At 39.4% G+C, this 14224-nt stretch overlaps 1 protein-coding gene across 1 annotated transcript in view; it reads left to right on the plus strand.

Moving 5' to 3' along the window:
* LOC143850020 (putative receptor-like protein kinase At3g47110) overlaps positions 1-7807 on the plus strand; it is a 29903-nt gene extending 22096 nt beyond the window's left edge. Inside the window, exons 3-5 of the mRNA XM_077359355.1 lie at positions 3357-4160; positions 4636-5613; positions 7317-7807. Coding sequence (XP_077215470.1) covers positions 3357-4160; positions 4636-5613; positions 7317-7753 — 2219 coding nt within the window. The 3' untranslated portion in view covers positions 7754-7807. The remainder of the gene's footprint in view (positions 1-3356; positions 4161-4635; positions 5614-7316) is intronic.
* Positions 7808-14224: the final 6417 nt, after the last annotated feature.

A 14224-nucleotide genomic window follows, 5' to 3' on the forward strand; every position in this document is an offset into this window, starting at 1 on the left:
AAAAGATCATTCTACTAGTAGCTCTGATGATGCCATTGTCTCAATTTCGGCCACTCAAAACAGATTTATACATAGAATTCTCAAAAGAAAACCATTGAAGTCATTCTCTTCCAATATCACATTCACATGCTATAGGTGAGTCTATCAATGAATGAATCTATTCAAAATAGAAGCTCCAAGTCTCCAAAAATATGAATAAGATATGACAAAAGGATAAGAATTTATATTTTTTCTATGGCATTAAACCGATGCCAAGGGATAGACAATCAAATCTATCTAAGGCTCGAGTGAGCCATGTTATATAACATAAAGGATTGTTCTCCATGGGGACAGAAAGCTGGGGTTTATTTTATTCTTGAATAGCTTGCTATCCTCCACTGGTATTGAGAACAACCCCATTGGGCAGGGTTTACTAGTGGGGTAGCCAATCCCATGGACAACAAGCCCAAAATGAAACAAAAACATGAGATTTGTTATGCAATCTTGCCTAAAGCCATTTCACGGCTGACTTTTGCATGAGAAAACTTCCACCTTAGATGAAAGACAAAATCTTCTAATTAAAAAGCAGGCTTGTCTGGCAGTTCTCTCATGCAAATGTCAGCCGTGAAATGGCTTTTCGCGAAATTGCCTTGCAAATCCTGCCAAACTAGGGGTGCAACTTGGGTCGATTTTTTGGAATTCAGGTTGAGCTTTTACCTTGAAATCGGGTCGGGTTCAGGTTGATTCCTATTCATCTTTTAGTAAAAGCTCAACCCGACTCGACCCAAGTTGCACCCTTCAGTCCAAACACATTAGGTGACATGATCATGCAATGGCGGTCCTCTTCTTGCACAAGAAGTCATGATGAGGTCAATGAAGTCAAGTCAACTGATAAACTTTTCGCTTGGCAAACCTTTCACTCTATATCTTGAAGTCAAGTCGCCTGGCTTAATGCCGCCCAATTAATATCTTCCAGTACATTAAAACTAAGAGTCCCACCAATCTGCATAGTCCCAATTGCATGAATTACAGTGAGCCTCAAAATGGGGGGCTATTTTATGAACTTTTGGATGCAGGGTGAAATTTATCTGGAACTTTTTCCATGGAAAATGGGTTTTCCAAAATTGATAAATTCCAAGTTTTAAAACATGAGGAATGCTAAACTGAGGGGCACCCTTGCAAAAAGGGGATGAAAGGGCATCTCCATTGGATCCACATCTCCACTGATAAATTCATCTCAAAACATTCATTCAAAGGAGTCCTTGGATTGTACTCAAAAAATTCATTTTACTCCGTAAAAGAAGGCCATTGATATTGGCACAACCATGTTCTGAAAATTGCACAAACTCAGCTTGTCTTCTCTTTTTAATTGGCTTCAAAGAGCTTTTGGAGAACTATAATAACCTTTTAGAGTGACGTGCAGCCAATGGGGGAGCCCTTCAAGGGCTCCCTCAGTCTAGCACTCCTCTTATGGAAAACACTTCTAAAACGGGATCCCGTTTTAAACCCATGCATTTTAAGCTGAGTCCCATTTGATGAACTTTGGGATGTGGGGGTAAGTTTTCTTCTATTTTTTCCACGGAAAATGAGAAAATCTTCATCGTTTTTTATGTTTTCAAAGACAATTGCAACCTTGCTAGACCCGTGAATCCTGTTTTCCATGGATTCCTTTTTCCAATATAGTCGAGGTTAGAAGATTACCTCGATAGAATCGTTTGACTTTCCGCTTTTAGAGAATCACAGTAAAGTGAAATCTTGTTTAATTCTACTTAAGCAGGACTTTTCTACGTTGTGGGGACTGACTTTCATTGAACAAGACCTGCAGATGGAAAAACAGTCCCTGCCTCTACTCACGCGACAACTAAAGTCAAGAGAAAGCAAGGACTACTGGTTCTTGTGCCGTTGGGATAGGAATGATCGAGGAGGAAATGCACGCGCTTTCTTTCCATATATATATGTATGATTAAAGGAAGAGTGAGATGGAACAAAATTGAGAGTAAGAAATTCGTGTATTTACTTGGCAAAAGAACTCGGGAGGGTGTGGCTCTTTGGCGTAAAGTCATGGGTATGCTCCCCAGTGACAAGCGTTCGAATCCCCCCTTGTTCAACTGATGCGCGTGGTCTACCGAGTGCCTGCGTGCATCCCTAGGGACTAGTCCCGCCCCACGAAGTGGGGTGGGGATACCCTATGGCATCAAAAAAAAAAAAAAAAGAACTCCAAGCCAAATGGAGCCACGCGCTATGATTCTTTGCATGGTTTGCTCATTTATTCCGTCTGCAAATCTCATCTTTTGCAGTACTGCCTCCTTACTAGGAAATGAAACTGATCGAATGGCTTTGTTCGACTTCAAGGGCAGGATAAGAAGCGATCCTCTTGGAGCCTTGAGTTCATGGAACCATACTCTTCATTTCTGCAAGTGGAAAGGAGTCAAATGCGGACGCCGGCATCAAAGGGTCACCAGATTGAACCTTAGTGGGCAGGAATTGGAGGGTTCTATATCTCCCGCCATTTCGAACCTCACCCTTCTTTTTTTTCTTTTTTTCTTTTTTTTTTATCGGTAAGCTGGGGATAGGCGGACCCCTACCAGTGTATTAATAAAAGAAAGACATTACAATGAAAGAAACAAGACCACTCCCCAATCCTGAGAACAATGACTAAGGGAGGGGGAAACAACAAAGATAATAATACCCTTGATAACAAAACAAGAAAGAGAACAGAGAAAACATGTGAAATCTAGAGCCGGTCCTCATGATTAAGCCACTAATGATCCAAGGCGTCTTTCATCTTCTAGCTAAAATACCTTGGTCTCTGGCTCTTCCTCAGCTTCTGAACCTTAGAAGATTTAGTTTTCCTTTGATGGAGGGTTTCTTTTTTCTTCACATGGGGGTGTTCTTCATCAGCTTTCATTTCCGACTCTTCTTTGAAGGAGTACTCTGTTTCAGGCCTAATTGCCTCCTCCTTACTATGACAAGGTTCACTTTGTTCCTTCTCAGACCTCGAATCGGCTGGGACTGGCAATCCACCAGAGACATCATGATTATCCGTGATGGGGGCTGGGGGTTGGGAGCTGTTTGGTCTGGGAAGAGGGTTAAATGGCTGAGGTTGGGTACCAGGTCCAGAAGAAGAAGGCTTAATTTCACTGGGGGCAATGGGGCTGCCGTTTGAATTTTGTGAAGGGGTTTGGGCCTTGGTTGGGGATGTAGTAAGAGAAGGGTCTTGGGCCTGACGAGTAGAGGGGGTTTGCCTCACCTTTCTTAGGGAAATACACCTCCAAGAAAACAACTTCAACGGTCAAATACCCCAAGAAATCGGCCGTATATTCAGATTGCAGCATCTTAATATGAGCTATAATTCCCTCGATGTATGGACCTTCTAGCCAATCTCACTCGATGTATGGACCTTCTAGCCATCGATTTTAACTACAACAAACTGACAGGGAAGATTCCTGAAGAGCTTAGCACTCTGCCGAAGCTCTTCTGGTTGAATTTGAATGTCAATGATATTACAGGGCAAATCCCACCTTCTTTGGGGAACATTTCATCTCACACCCTTCTTTCTCTAAATAGAAATCATCTAGAGGGAAGCATCCCTGATACCATCACCCAAATCGAGAGCTTGAAATACTTAATTCTTTATACAAATAATCTATCAGGTATGGTTCCTCCCTCTCTTTATAACCTCTCGTCTAATGAGATAATTGAGTTAACGGATAACCTATTATATGGGACCCTTCCCCCTGACATGGGTGTCTTTGTTCCCAACATCCAAGGTTTATATCTAGGACAAAATCTATTTGGGGGACGCATTCCGGTGTCATTATCCAATGCTTCACAGCTTAACAGTCTTGATTTAGATGCTAACTACTTGATCGGATCGGTGCCTGTAAATCCTGGAAACCTAAAGAATTTGGAACTACTTAATATATGGGGTAATCAACTGGGAGCTGGAAAAGAAGATGACTTGGGCTTTATCACCTCTTTGACCAATTGCAGTCATCTGAGAACATTGGATGCAAGCATAAATGGTTTTGGAGGAGTATTGCCCAGATCCATAGTCAATCTCTCCACTGAGCTGAGTTTCCTCGCAACAGGACAAAACCAAATTGTTGGAAGCATACCGAGTCAAATTAGGAATCTTTTTAACTTACAGAGTTTTGGTTTGGAAGTCAACTTCACGACAGGTATAATTCCGACTTCAATTGGGAAGCTTATGAGATTGCAACAATTATACTTGGGCTCAAATAGATTGTCAGGACAAATCCCATCCTCCATCGGCAATATTACACAATTAAACACACTCGTTACAAAGAAATAACCTGCAAGGAAGCATACCTTCAACACTTGGAAATTGTCAAAATCTTCAAGCGTTGAGACTTGATCAAAGTAACCTTCATGGAACAATACCAAAACAAATTTTCAAAATTTCCTCCCTATCACTAAAACTCGACTTGAATCAAAATTCCTTGAGTGGATCCCTCCCATTATATGCAAGGGAAGTGGATAACTTGGAAAATTTAGGGTGCCTGTATGTTTCAATGAACAATCTGTCGGGGGAAATTCCGACTACTCTTGGAAACTGTTGCAGTCTGGTAAGCCTTTATATGCAAGGGAACATCTTTGAAGGAACTATTCCTTCTCTTTTCAGTTCTTTGACAGCTATTGATGCTCATGACCTTTCAATTAATAACTTCTCAGGGAAGATTCCAAAATACCTAGAGACGTTTCAGTTCTTAAAATATCTTAACTTGTCTTTCAATAATCTCGAAGGTGAAGTACCAAAACAAGGTATTTTTAGAAATGCAAGTGCTATTTTAGTGATCGGAAATGACAATCTTTGTGGTGGTATCCCAGAATTACATTTACCTGCATGCCCTATCCCAGCTAAGAGGAAACAAAGAAAATCTGCTGTTTCTAGAGTAATAAGTTCAACCTTATGTTTGATTTTCTTGTTGTGTGTCATTGCCGCTCTTTATTGGATAAGAAATTCAAGGAAGAAACCATCTCACACATCTACAATGGAGGGCCAGCTTTTAAAGGTTTCTTTCCCAGAGCTATTTAAAGCAACAGATGGGTTCTCTCCGGCCAATCTAATAGGTACAGGAACTTATGGATCGGTGTATAAGGGAATTCTTGGGCCTGATGAGAATGTTATTGCTGTGAAGGTCCGCAACCTTCAATTACGTAGAGCCTCCAAGAGTTTCATGGCTGAATGCGAAGCATTGAGAAACATTCGGCATCGAAATCTTGTCAAGATCATAACTTCTTGCTCAAGTATGGACTTTAGTGGTAATGATTTCAAAGCACTGGTGTTTGAGTTCATGCCGAATGGAAGTCTAGAGAAGTGGTTGCATCTAAACATGAATCGACAACATCAACTGAACAGTTTAAACTTCATTAAGAGACTAAACATAGCAATTGACGTGGCTTCTGCGTTGGATTATCTTCACCATCATTACCATATGCCAATCTCTCACTGTGATCTAAAGCCAAGCAACATTCTTCTTGATGAAGACATGAATGCCCACGTGGGTGATTTTGGGTTAGCCAGGTTCCAGTCAAGGATCGTTCATAACGCCTCCAATAATCAAAGCAACACGATTGGGTTAAAGGGAACTATTGGTTACATCGCTCCAGGTAACAGATTTACCAGATTTTTTTTTCATGCCTTTTACTTTCAGATGAGTGTGAAATATTTCACACTTTAAAATGGAAAATATTCCAAAATGTTTTGGATTTTGAGATTATTCCGAGTCCAATACTGGTTATTGGACTCAAATTTTTAAGTATCTGTAAGTATTCCAAATACTTACAAAGATTGGTTTCGAGAAAAATCCGGTCAGATAGTTTTCAAAGAATCAATAAAGTCTTTGTTATTGCCATTTCAAAAAATAAAATAAAGTCTTTGGTATTGTTAAAATGAGATTATATGGTGCCCGAGCGTGAAGTTGAGTGTAAGCCTTACGACAAAAGGACTACCCTTAATATTTGACCCAACACCTCTTAAAAAGTGGGTTGCTGTTGGATCAAATATCAAGGGCAGTACTGTCTACACTGCCTACATTCGACTTCACATTCGGGCACCATATAAAATCTCTGTTAAAATAATTGAGAAATTTTGAAATAAAAATTAAGAACATATTCGGTTTTGGGGGGTGTTATACCCTAGCTTGTTATCGTTTTACTTATGGGGACCACGTGTCCCCTCCTGTAATCTTCGATAATTGGAATAAAGTTGCTGTTATCTTTCAAAAAAAAATTTGAGAACATATTACGAAAATTACCAAACATCACCTTGATTAAAATTTCTTTACACAAAATCACAAAATTTTGGGTAATTGTTAAGAGGGCACAAATAACTTTTCCTGGAATATTAGCTTATCCAATGGTGAGGGACAGTGGGAGTGGAATAGACATGAGAGGGACTGAGTGGGCAGAAAGCAAGAAAAGCCTGAAAAACCAGGAAACAAAACTCCACTCAAAATTTGATCGACTTTTTCCTGATTTTTCAGCCCCCTCTAACCCTCAACTCATCGTTCCCTCCCACTCTAACCCTCAACTCATCGTTCCCTCTCGAGTCTCCTTCTCCCACCCACGTATCCTACCCCTCTCTTACCACTTGGAGAAATAATTTATCATGAAAAAAAATATATCATGGCTGCCAGACATGGCCTCAGTGTTTCTTCTCTCACCTTTTTATTTCATTGTGATCAACCCACATCTTTGCTGGTTTTTAAGAAGAAGAAAAAAGCAAAACAAAGCAAACTAAAAAGAATATTGATAATCTAGCAGCCTTCAACACATCCAAAACCAAATACCTTCTAAAAGACAAAAGATAATGAATAACCCGGGGTGGGATCTACACATTTGAATTACGTGTTGTAACATTCCCCCTTAATTGAAGTTGTTTGGCTGGCTGTACTGCCATCATGTAACGAAATTTCTTGAATTTTTCTTTAGTGTCGCAATGCTTTGTATCCATTTTTACTTTAGCTGGGATTTCTTTAATGAAATGATGACAAATCTCAATATGCTTGGTCCCCCCTTGATGAACTTAATTCTTGGTCAAACCAATGGAATTAAATTGCACTTTAGTGTCATGAAACCTTGGCCATCTAATAATTGATGGGCAATAAATATTGGCTTTTGTTTGATTAGGGTAAATCAGTTCTTTTTAGTCCATAGTTTGTGCATTCTCTGGCTCTCTCCATGCTACCAAGGTTTTTAAATATGAAGAGAACATTCAGTTGTCTCGAGGAAAATTTATCCCTTTTCTTTTTCAAAATAAGGTCTTCCTTAATTATTCATAACAAAAGTATAAGAGATGTGTGAAATTGCAGAATATGGGACAGGTGGTCACGTGTCTGTGGAAGGAGATGTGTATAGATTTGGGATTCTTTTATTGGAGATATTCACGGGAAAGAGCCCTACAGATGACATGTTTAAGGATGGCCTAACCCTTCACAAATTTGCTGAGATGGCTTTGCTTGAACAATTGATAGAGATTGTTAACCTACTACTACTTTTAGAAGATGAGGAAGAAAGAGCTACAACTAGTGCTAGAAATGGCAGAGATAAGATAAGTCGATTTCATGAGTGTTTGATGTCTATATTGAGGATTGGAGTTGTGTGTTCTGCCGAATCACCAAGAGAACGAATGAAGATGGGAGATGTTGTAAAGGAAATGAATGTGATTAGAGACATATATCTTGGTGTACGTATCCAAGGAGAGAGGCGAAATATCGGTGACGGTCCATCTCACCTCAGTAATTACTGACATAATTATTGAAGAAAATGCTTTTCAGTAGTGTGCAAATTTTTCTGTTTCTCATTAGGGTGATACTTTCTATAGAATGCCTACATTTGTGATGTCTTTCCTGTATTTCTATAATTAAAACAATTAGCAGTTTTCTTTCAAAGCTTGTGTTGTAAGCACGTGACTTAATGTGAGAATATATTTTTGTTCCCGTTAGTGCTATTACTTTCAATTGTTGCATTTTACTCATATATGTATTCTCTTTTCCTATTATTATAACATTCTTCTTGTTGATGATTTTTCCCCCAAAATGAAATATGGCGTAACTGATTTTTGTGAAAAACAAAAAATAGATGAGATACGAAAACCTTTTTCAATGCGGCGAGATGAGGCACAGACTATGTCGCTCTCTTTAAGCTGAATTTCGCATCTGTGGAAACTCATTCTAATGCAGCATATTACTGGCCACATTCACCCTAGAATGCAACAGCCTGACGCACCGTCAATCTCTAAGAATTGCACGATCTCGGTGTTCGGATACAAGGAGAGAGATGAAATAGGGCCTCACTACTTGGTGAAGGTCCGTCTTACCTCACTAATTAATAAAATAATTATTGAAACAAAATGTTTTTCTAATACTGTATAGAGAAAGACGGATTTCGCAACACCGGAAAATCCTCTCCTCAAATAGTGAAACCAAAGTTTACACTAGCCCAAAATCAACAACCAAAGTACAAGAAGAACAATGCCCAAACAAGATGTAATCCAATATATATGATGGAAGAACACAATACAAGACAAGAACAAAAAGAGATAAGAAAGCTTCAAACACTAGCTAGCACACAAGAGAGCTTCAATAGCTTCAATGGAGGTCTAGGTAGTGGAGAATCTCTACAAAAGTGAAATAATGAGAATAGGCTTGGTCAAGGAAAGTAAAGAGAAGTAATAGCTTTGGTAGGTGGTAGTAGGTATGGGAAAGTGCTGTCTTAAATGCTTAGGGAAGTAGTGGGTTTGGAGTTCCAAGTAATGGTTTGAATTTGAAATAGGTAGGTAGTGGAAAAAGTTATAGCAAACATGTGTGGCTCACACATGTGCAAGTTAGGCAAAAAGGCCAACATGCCCATGGACACAAAAGTACAATTTTGTCCTCACTACATCACTCAAAATAAAAATAAAATAAAGCTACCCAAAAAATACACTTTAAAATTTAACATACTGTACAGTTTTCTTTTGTTTCTCATTGGGGTAATCCTTTCCATGGAATGCCTACATGTAGGGGTGTAAACGAGCCGAGCCGAGCCGAGCTTGGCCAAGCTCGGCTCGGCTCGTTAAGCTCAAAAGCTCGGCTCGGCTCGGCCAGGCTCGCGAGCCTTACCGAGCTCGGGTTATATTGTGTTCACACCCCTCATCTTCCGTGGACAGCCCTACTAGTGTAATTTGACTACTTTTTTTACACTATGGGAGGTGGTCCTAGTAACAAATGGGGTTCCAAAAATGAAGTGACATATTTTGCCCCCCCCCTTTCACTCCCTGGACAACCCTTTAAATGTATAGATTAATATATTTTATATATATATATATATATATATATATATATATATATATATATATTTAAATATATTAAATTCTTAACGAGCCTTAACGAACCGAGCCGAGCCGAGCCTGGCCTAAATTGGGCTCGGCTCGTTAAGGATTCGAGCCGAGCTCGAGCGAGCCTCCGAGCCCGAGCCAAAATTGACACCCTTACCTACATGTGTGATATCTTTCGTGTATTTCTACAAAACAATTAGCAGTTTTCTTTTAATTTTGTATTGTAAGTTTGACTTAATGTGAGATTTTGTTTCTGTTGTCGTTAGTGCTATTACTAATTACTGTTGCATATTACTCATATCTATATTTCTCCTCTTACAGCATCCTTCTCAGAACTTAAAACTGATGAATGGATGTAACCATTCAAAAAATATTTTGGCTTTCTCATATTTTTATCTTAGCCTCCTCCATGTTGTGTTTTCTTGGACCCATGCAGTACCCACCACTGGTCCACTGGTGCACTTCAAGAAACACAGAAATGGCAAAGAAAGTAATAACTCAGAATCTAATTACAGCAAAGAAAGGAGATTTGAGCTTTGGGACAAAGAAAAAGAATATTTTTATGAAAAGTGTGTTCCATAATTTCGTCACAACCAAGAAGCTTACTTTTGTTAATATACATTGGCGTAATTTCTCTTAATAATTATAATGCACTTACTCGTGGTATTAGCATCATGTAAGCTTCCTCTTGTTTGAGATTTTTTTTTTTCCTTTTTGTACTTATGAACATATTTTAATTGGTCCATTGAATATTGTTTCATTTTATTTGATTGGAAAAAAAAAAACCCGTACAGGTGTGGCTCTTTTGCTTAAAGTCATGGGAATGCTCCACATTAACGTGAGTTCGAATTCCCTAGGCTTACCCGATGCGCGTGGTTTTGGAGTGATTTTGGAGTGATTGCGCGCATCCGTAGGGGATAGTCCCGCCCTAAAAATTGGGGTGGTGGTCTCGCCCTAAAAATTGGGATGGTGATACCCTATGTCATCGAACAAGAAATCTACCATTGTGTAAGGCACACCAAAGGTATAGTGATTGGCTTTTGAAAAAAAAAATGTGAAGATAAAAAATTGTGTAGGCACATCAATGGCTTTGCTAACCTATGAGTAAGGGAAAAACTCCTCGACACAGTGTATCCCCTCCACTTGTGGATGATGCAACAGTTTCCCTATCCTTCAGTTAGATATGAACTCAAAAACTAAAGCCCTGATGTTATTGGCTTAAAAATCAACAGTTGAGCAGGACAATAAGATGTTGACAAGATTCCAATGGCAAATATTTCTCAATTATTTAGATTCAAAACTAAAGAACCACATTGAAGGTTAGGTGACTTCACTGGAATCATTGTTTTGACAAGAGGATTAATAATTCCCTTATACACTGAACCATTACTTTGGACACCGATTCCAATTCCTGTTGCCGGCTATCAAAACACAGCCAAAGGGATTGTTCTCCTGGGCATTAGCAAGATGGGGTTTATTTTATCCTTGAATAGCATGCTATCTAGCGTTTGCTATACAAGTAGGGCAACCAATCCCAAAGATTTATTCAATATAGAATTATCCAAGCAGGATGGCTAATCTTTAGAAAAAACCATCCAATGATATCTATCCCCGTGGAGAACATGCCAAAAATTTGGTCAAAACATAATAAATGAGATATTCATGCAGTTGCTGTGAATCTCACACGAACACCCTGAGCAAACAAGTAAATCCAGGATGAAATTAATGAAGTAGATGGAAGTTGAGGGTCCAAATAAACTTTGTCCTCTGGCAAACCTTATCTCTGTGATAAAGTCAAGTTGACATGTCGTAATGCCATCCGATGTCTTCTATTACCATTAAAGATGAGAGTGACACCAATCTGCATAGTCCACAGATGCCCAGAGGCCAGAACAGAGGGTCACTTGATGAACTTTGGGATGTGGATTTTCTTTTTCCATGGAAAATGAGTTTTCCAACATTTGCTAACTCAAATTTGATGGAAAATTTTTCCAAAATCCGCAATTTTTTTTTCTATTTTATAGACAATTGCGAACTTGCTAGACCCCTGAATCCCTTTTCCCTTTGAGAACATTTTCCACCGAAAATAAAATTTCACCAATTTTTTTTTTTTTTTTTTGTTTACCTTCCAAACCAGCCCATTCGTTGGCAACCCATTTAGGGGGTTCATTGAACTGTGCTCAAAACATTCATTTGTAAACCTCTTTGGTGTTTAGGAAGAAATATGATGTTAGGATCATGGTTTAAAATTTCGACCGAAATCCGGATTTCGGTGGGACCGAAACCGGTATTTGGCGAAATTAAATATTTCGCCATTTACCAAATTTCGGAATTTCGGTAATTTCGGTCCGAAATCTAATTTCAAGAAAATGCATTTTTTATTTTTTATTTTTAAAAAAGGTTACAAAATTTCGGTCCAAAATTTAAAATTTCTGTCCGGAATTTCGAACCGGAGTACCAAATTTCGACGGAAATTTCAGAATTTCGGTCGAAATTTCAGTTTCCGAATGTCTGAAACCGGTTACAGAAATCGAAATTTTAAACCATGGTTAGGAATAACAAAAGAGAGGTACTAACTGCTATATCAAAACCGTGCAACACACCATATGTGAAAGCACTTCTGAAAAATAACGTGGAAAAACCAACTTCTATTCACACGTCTACTTTTTATATATAGTTACAATATATAAAGAAGAAGTAGTTTCGTCAGTTAACTCTAACCTAGCTATCCTATGCTTCTCGAGCTCCTCGTAGCTATCCTAGATAAAGAGAAATCATCTAAATATCCTAGATAGATAACAAGTCTTTTAACCTAAGCTACTAGAAGTCCAACATAATCACAACTCCTTAATAGCTATCCACAACGGTTCCGGAAAACCTAATTAAAAAAAAAAAAAAAAAAACTCTCAAAGAGAGTTGGTGGTGACACGTTCACAATTCTCCCCCTCAACACCGACTCGCCAAACTACTCACACCCATTATGAATCAACCCCGTCGGCCCGACCCCTTCGACACCGTGCATGAATCAGTGTGACTCTAGCACTCCCCTTCATCGGTAACTCTTCACTAGTCACACTAAGTTCCTTCCGAGAAAATTTTCGCGATCTATCAATTCGCCACTCCTTGACGTCTTTTGTATCATCAAAATATGCTGAATCCTCCACCTTACAAAAACACGCCAAATTTGTGTACTTTGGATTCGCCTTTGGAATACGCGTCGATCTCCATGGCTTAGATGCACTAAACTCACGCTCCTCAAAATCTTCAAGTTGCGATGGTCGCAACTCTTCTGGTGAAGCTGGAACATCTTTTTCACGCGATGGACTTTTTCCAGTCCTCCATGGACTAGAGCTCTTGCTCGTCGAACTGCCATTTTGTGGGGTTGCAGTCGAACTTTGACGCGACGCCTCCTGTTCTGACTCTAACACATCTCCATTCATCTGTGAGAGATCAACCGTGCTTTTCACCCTTTGGATCGAATCCGGAGTTGCTACACCATAATTTTCCTATGGTAGCACAATCGAATCCAATCTCTCTTTCAAACTACCAATCAAATCTGTTGAGTCCGGCATTGCGATGTTTTCCATGGACCACCAAGATGACGTTTCATTGAACACCACATCTCTTGACACATAGACCCTTTTCGTACATGGATCCAAGCATCTCCACCCTTTCCTTTGTTCATCATAACCAATGAACATAGCTCGAACCGCCGTTTTCTCTATCTTTGTCCTCATTTGCTTTGGTACAAGCATATAGCAAACACAACCAAACACTTTAAAGTGTCTAACTGACAGCCTTTTTTTCCGGTGAGCTTTTGGTAAGGCGACTCATAACCAAGTCGGTGTTGCGGAAGACGATTAGGTACATATACGGCCGCGCGTATACACTCCACCCAACGTTGAGGACGACCATTCCTCCCATGTAACATACTCCGACACGTCTCAACTAAGTGCCTGTTCTTCCTTTCTGCAACTCCGTTCTACTGTGGAGTTCCATGACAAGTAAATTGCCTTTTAATTTTGTGATCCCTCAAATAGGTGGAAAGAATCTGAGAAGTGTATTCTCCACCATTATTGGTTCTCAAACAACTGATCTTAAATCCCGTTTCAGCTTCTACACGTGCACAAAAATATTTGATCTTTTCAAAGACTTCAGATTTCTCCTGTAGAAAATACACCCACACGTATCTCGAAAAATCATCAACGAATATAAGAAAATAATGGTTTCCACTTACATATTTCTGCTTCATTGGACCGCACACATCAGAGTGAACCAACTCCATTGGTCGTTTTGAGAGAAACTCTGATCGAGGAAAAGGTTGACGATGTGCTTTTCCAAACGGACATCCAGCACAAACCGTATCTCCGCCATTCTCGAGAAGTGGTAAACCTCTGACAAGGTTTCGTTTCGCCATAATTTTTAACTTGTCATATGCGACATGAGCAAAGCACGCATGCCACAACTCTGGAGTTTCATTACAGCGAGCTTTATCAACATATGATGTTCCTGGTGATAATACATACATCGTCTCCATACGTTTCCCATGCATGATCGGATTGCCAGAAACATCCACTTTCTCGAACACCTTTACATCATCAGGTCCAAATAGCACATATCTGCCCGCTGATGTGATCTGCGCTACCGACACTATATTCTTCGCCATACCCTGTACGTGATATACATCTTTGAGGATGTTATTTCCCTCACCACACCGTGAGCCAACCGTCATATTATGGACAGAATTATCCGCCGTGACAACCGCATGATTTCCATCATATTTTCGCAACCACAAACTTATTTCGATTTTTCGTCATGTGGTGCGAACATCCAGAATCAATCAATCAATCGTTCTCATAATCAATAGTCTTCCTTCTCAAAGAACTTGTTGCACACACTTGA

Source organism: Tasmannia lanceolata, unplaced genomic scaffold (genome assembly GCF_043159265.1).
Source record: "Tasmannia lanceolata isolate RefF3 unplaced genomic scaffold, GAP_Taslan_0.1 ptg000018l, whole genome shotgun sequence".
In the NCBI taxonomy this organism is placed as follows: domain Eukaryota; kingdom Viridiplantae; phylum Streptophyta; class Magnoliopsida; order Canellales; family Winteraceae; genus Tasmannia; species Tasmannia lanceolata.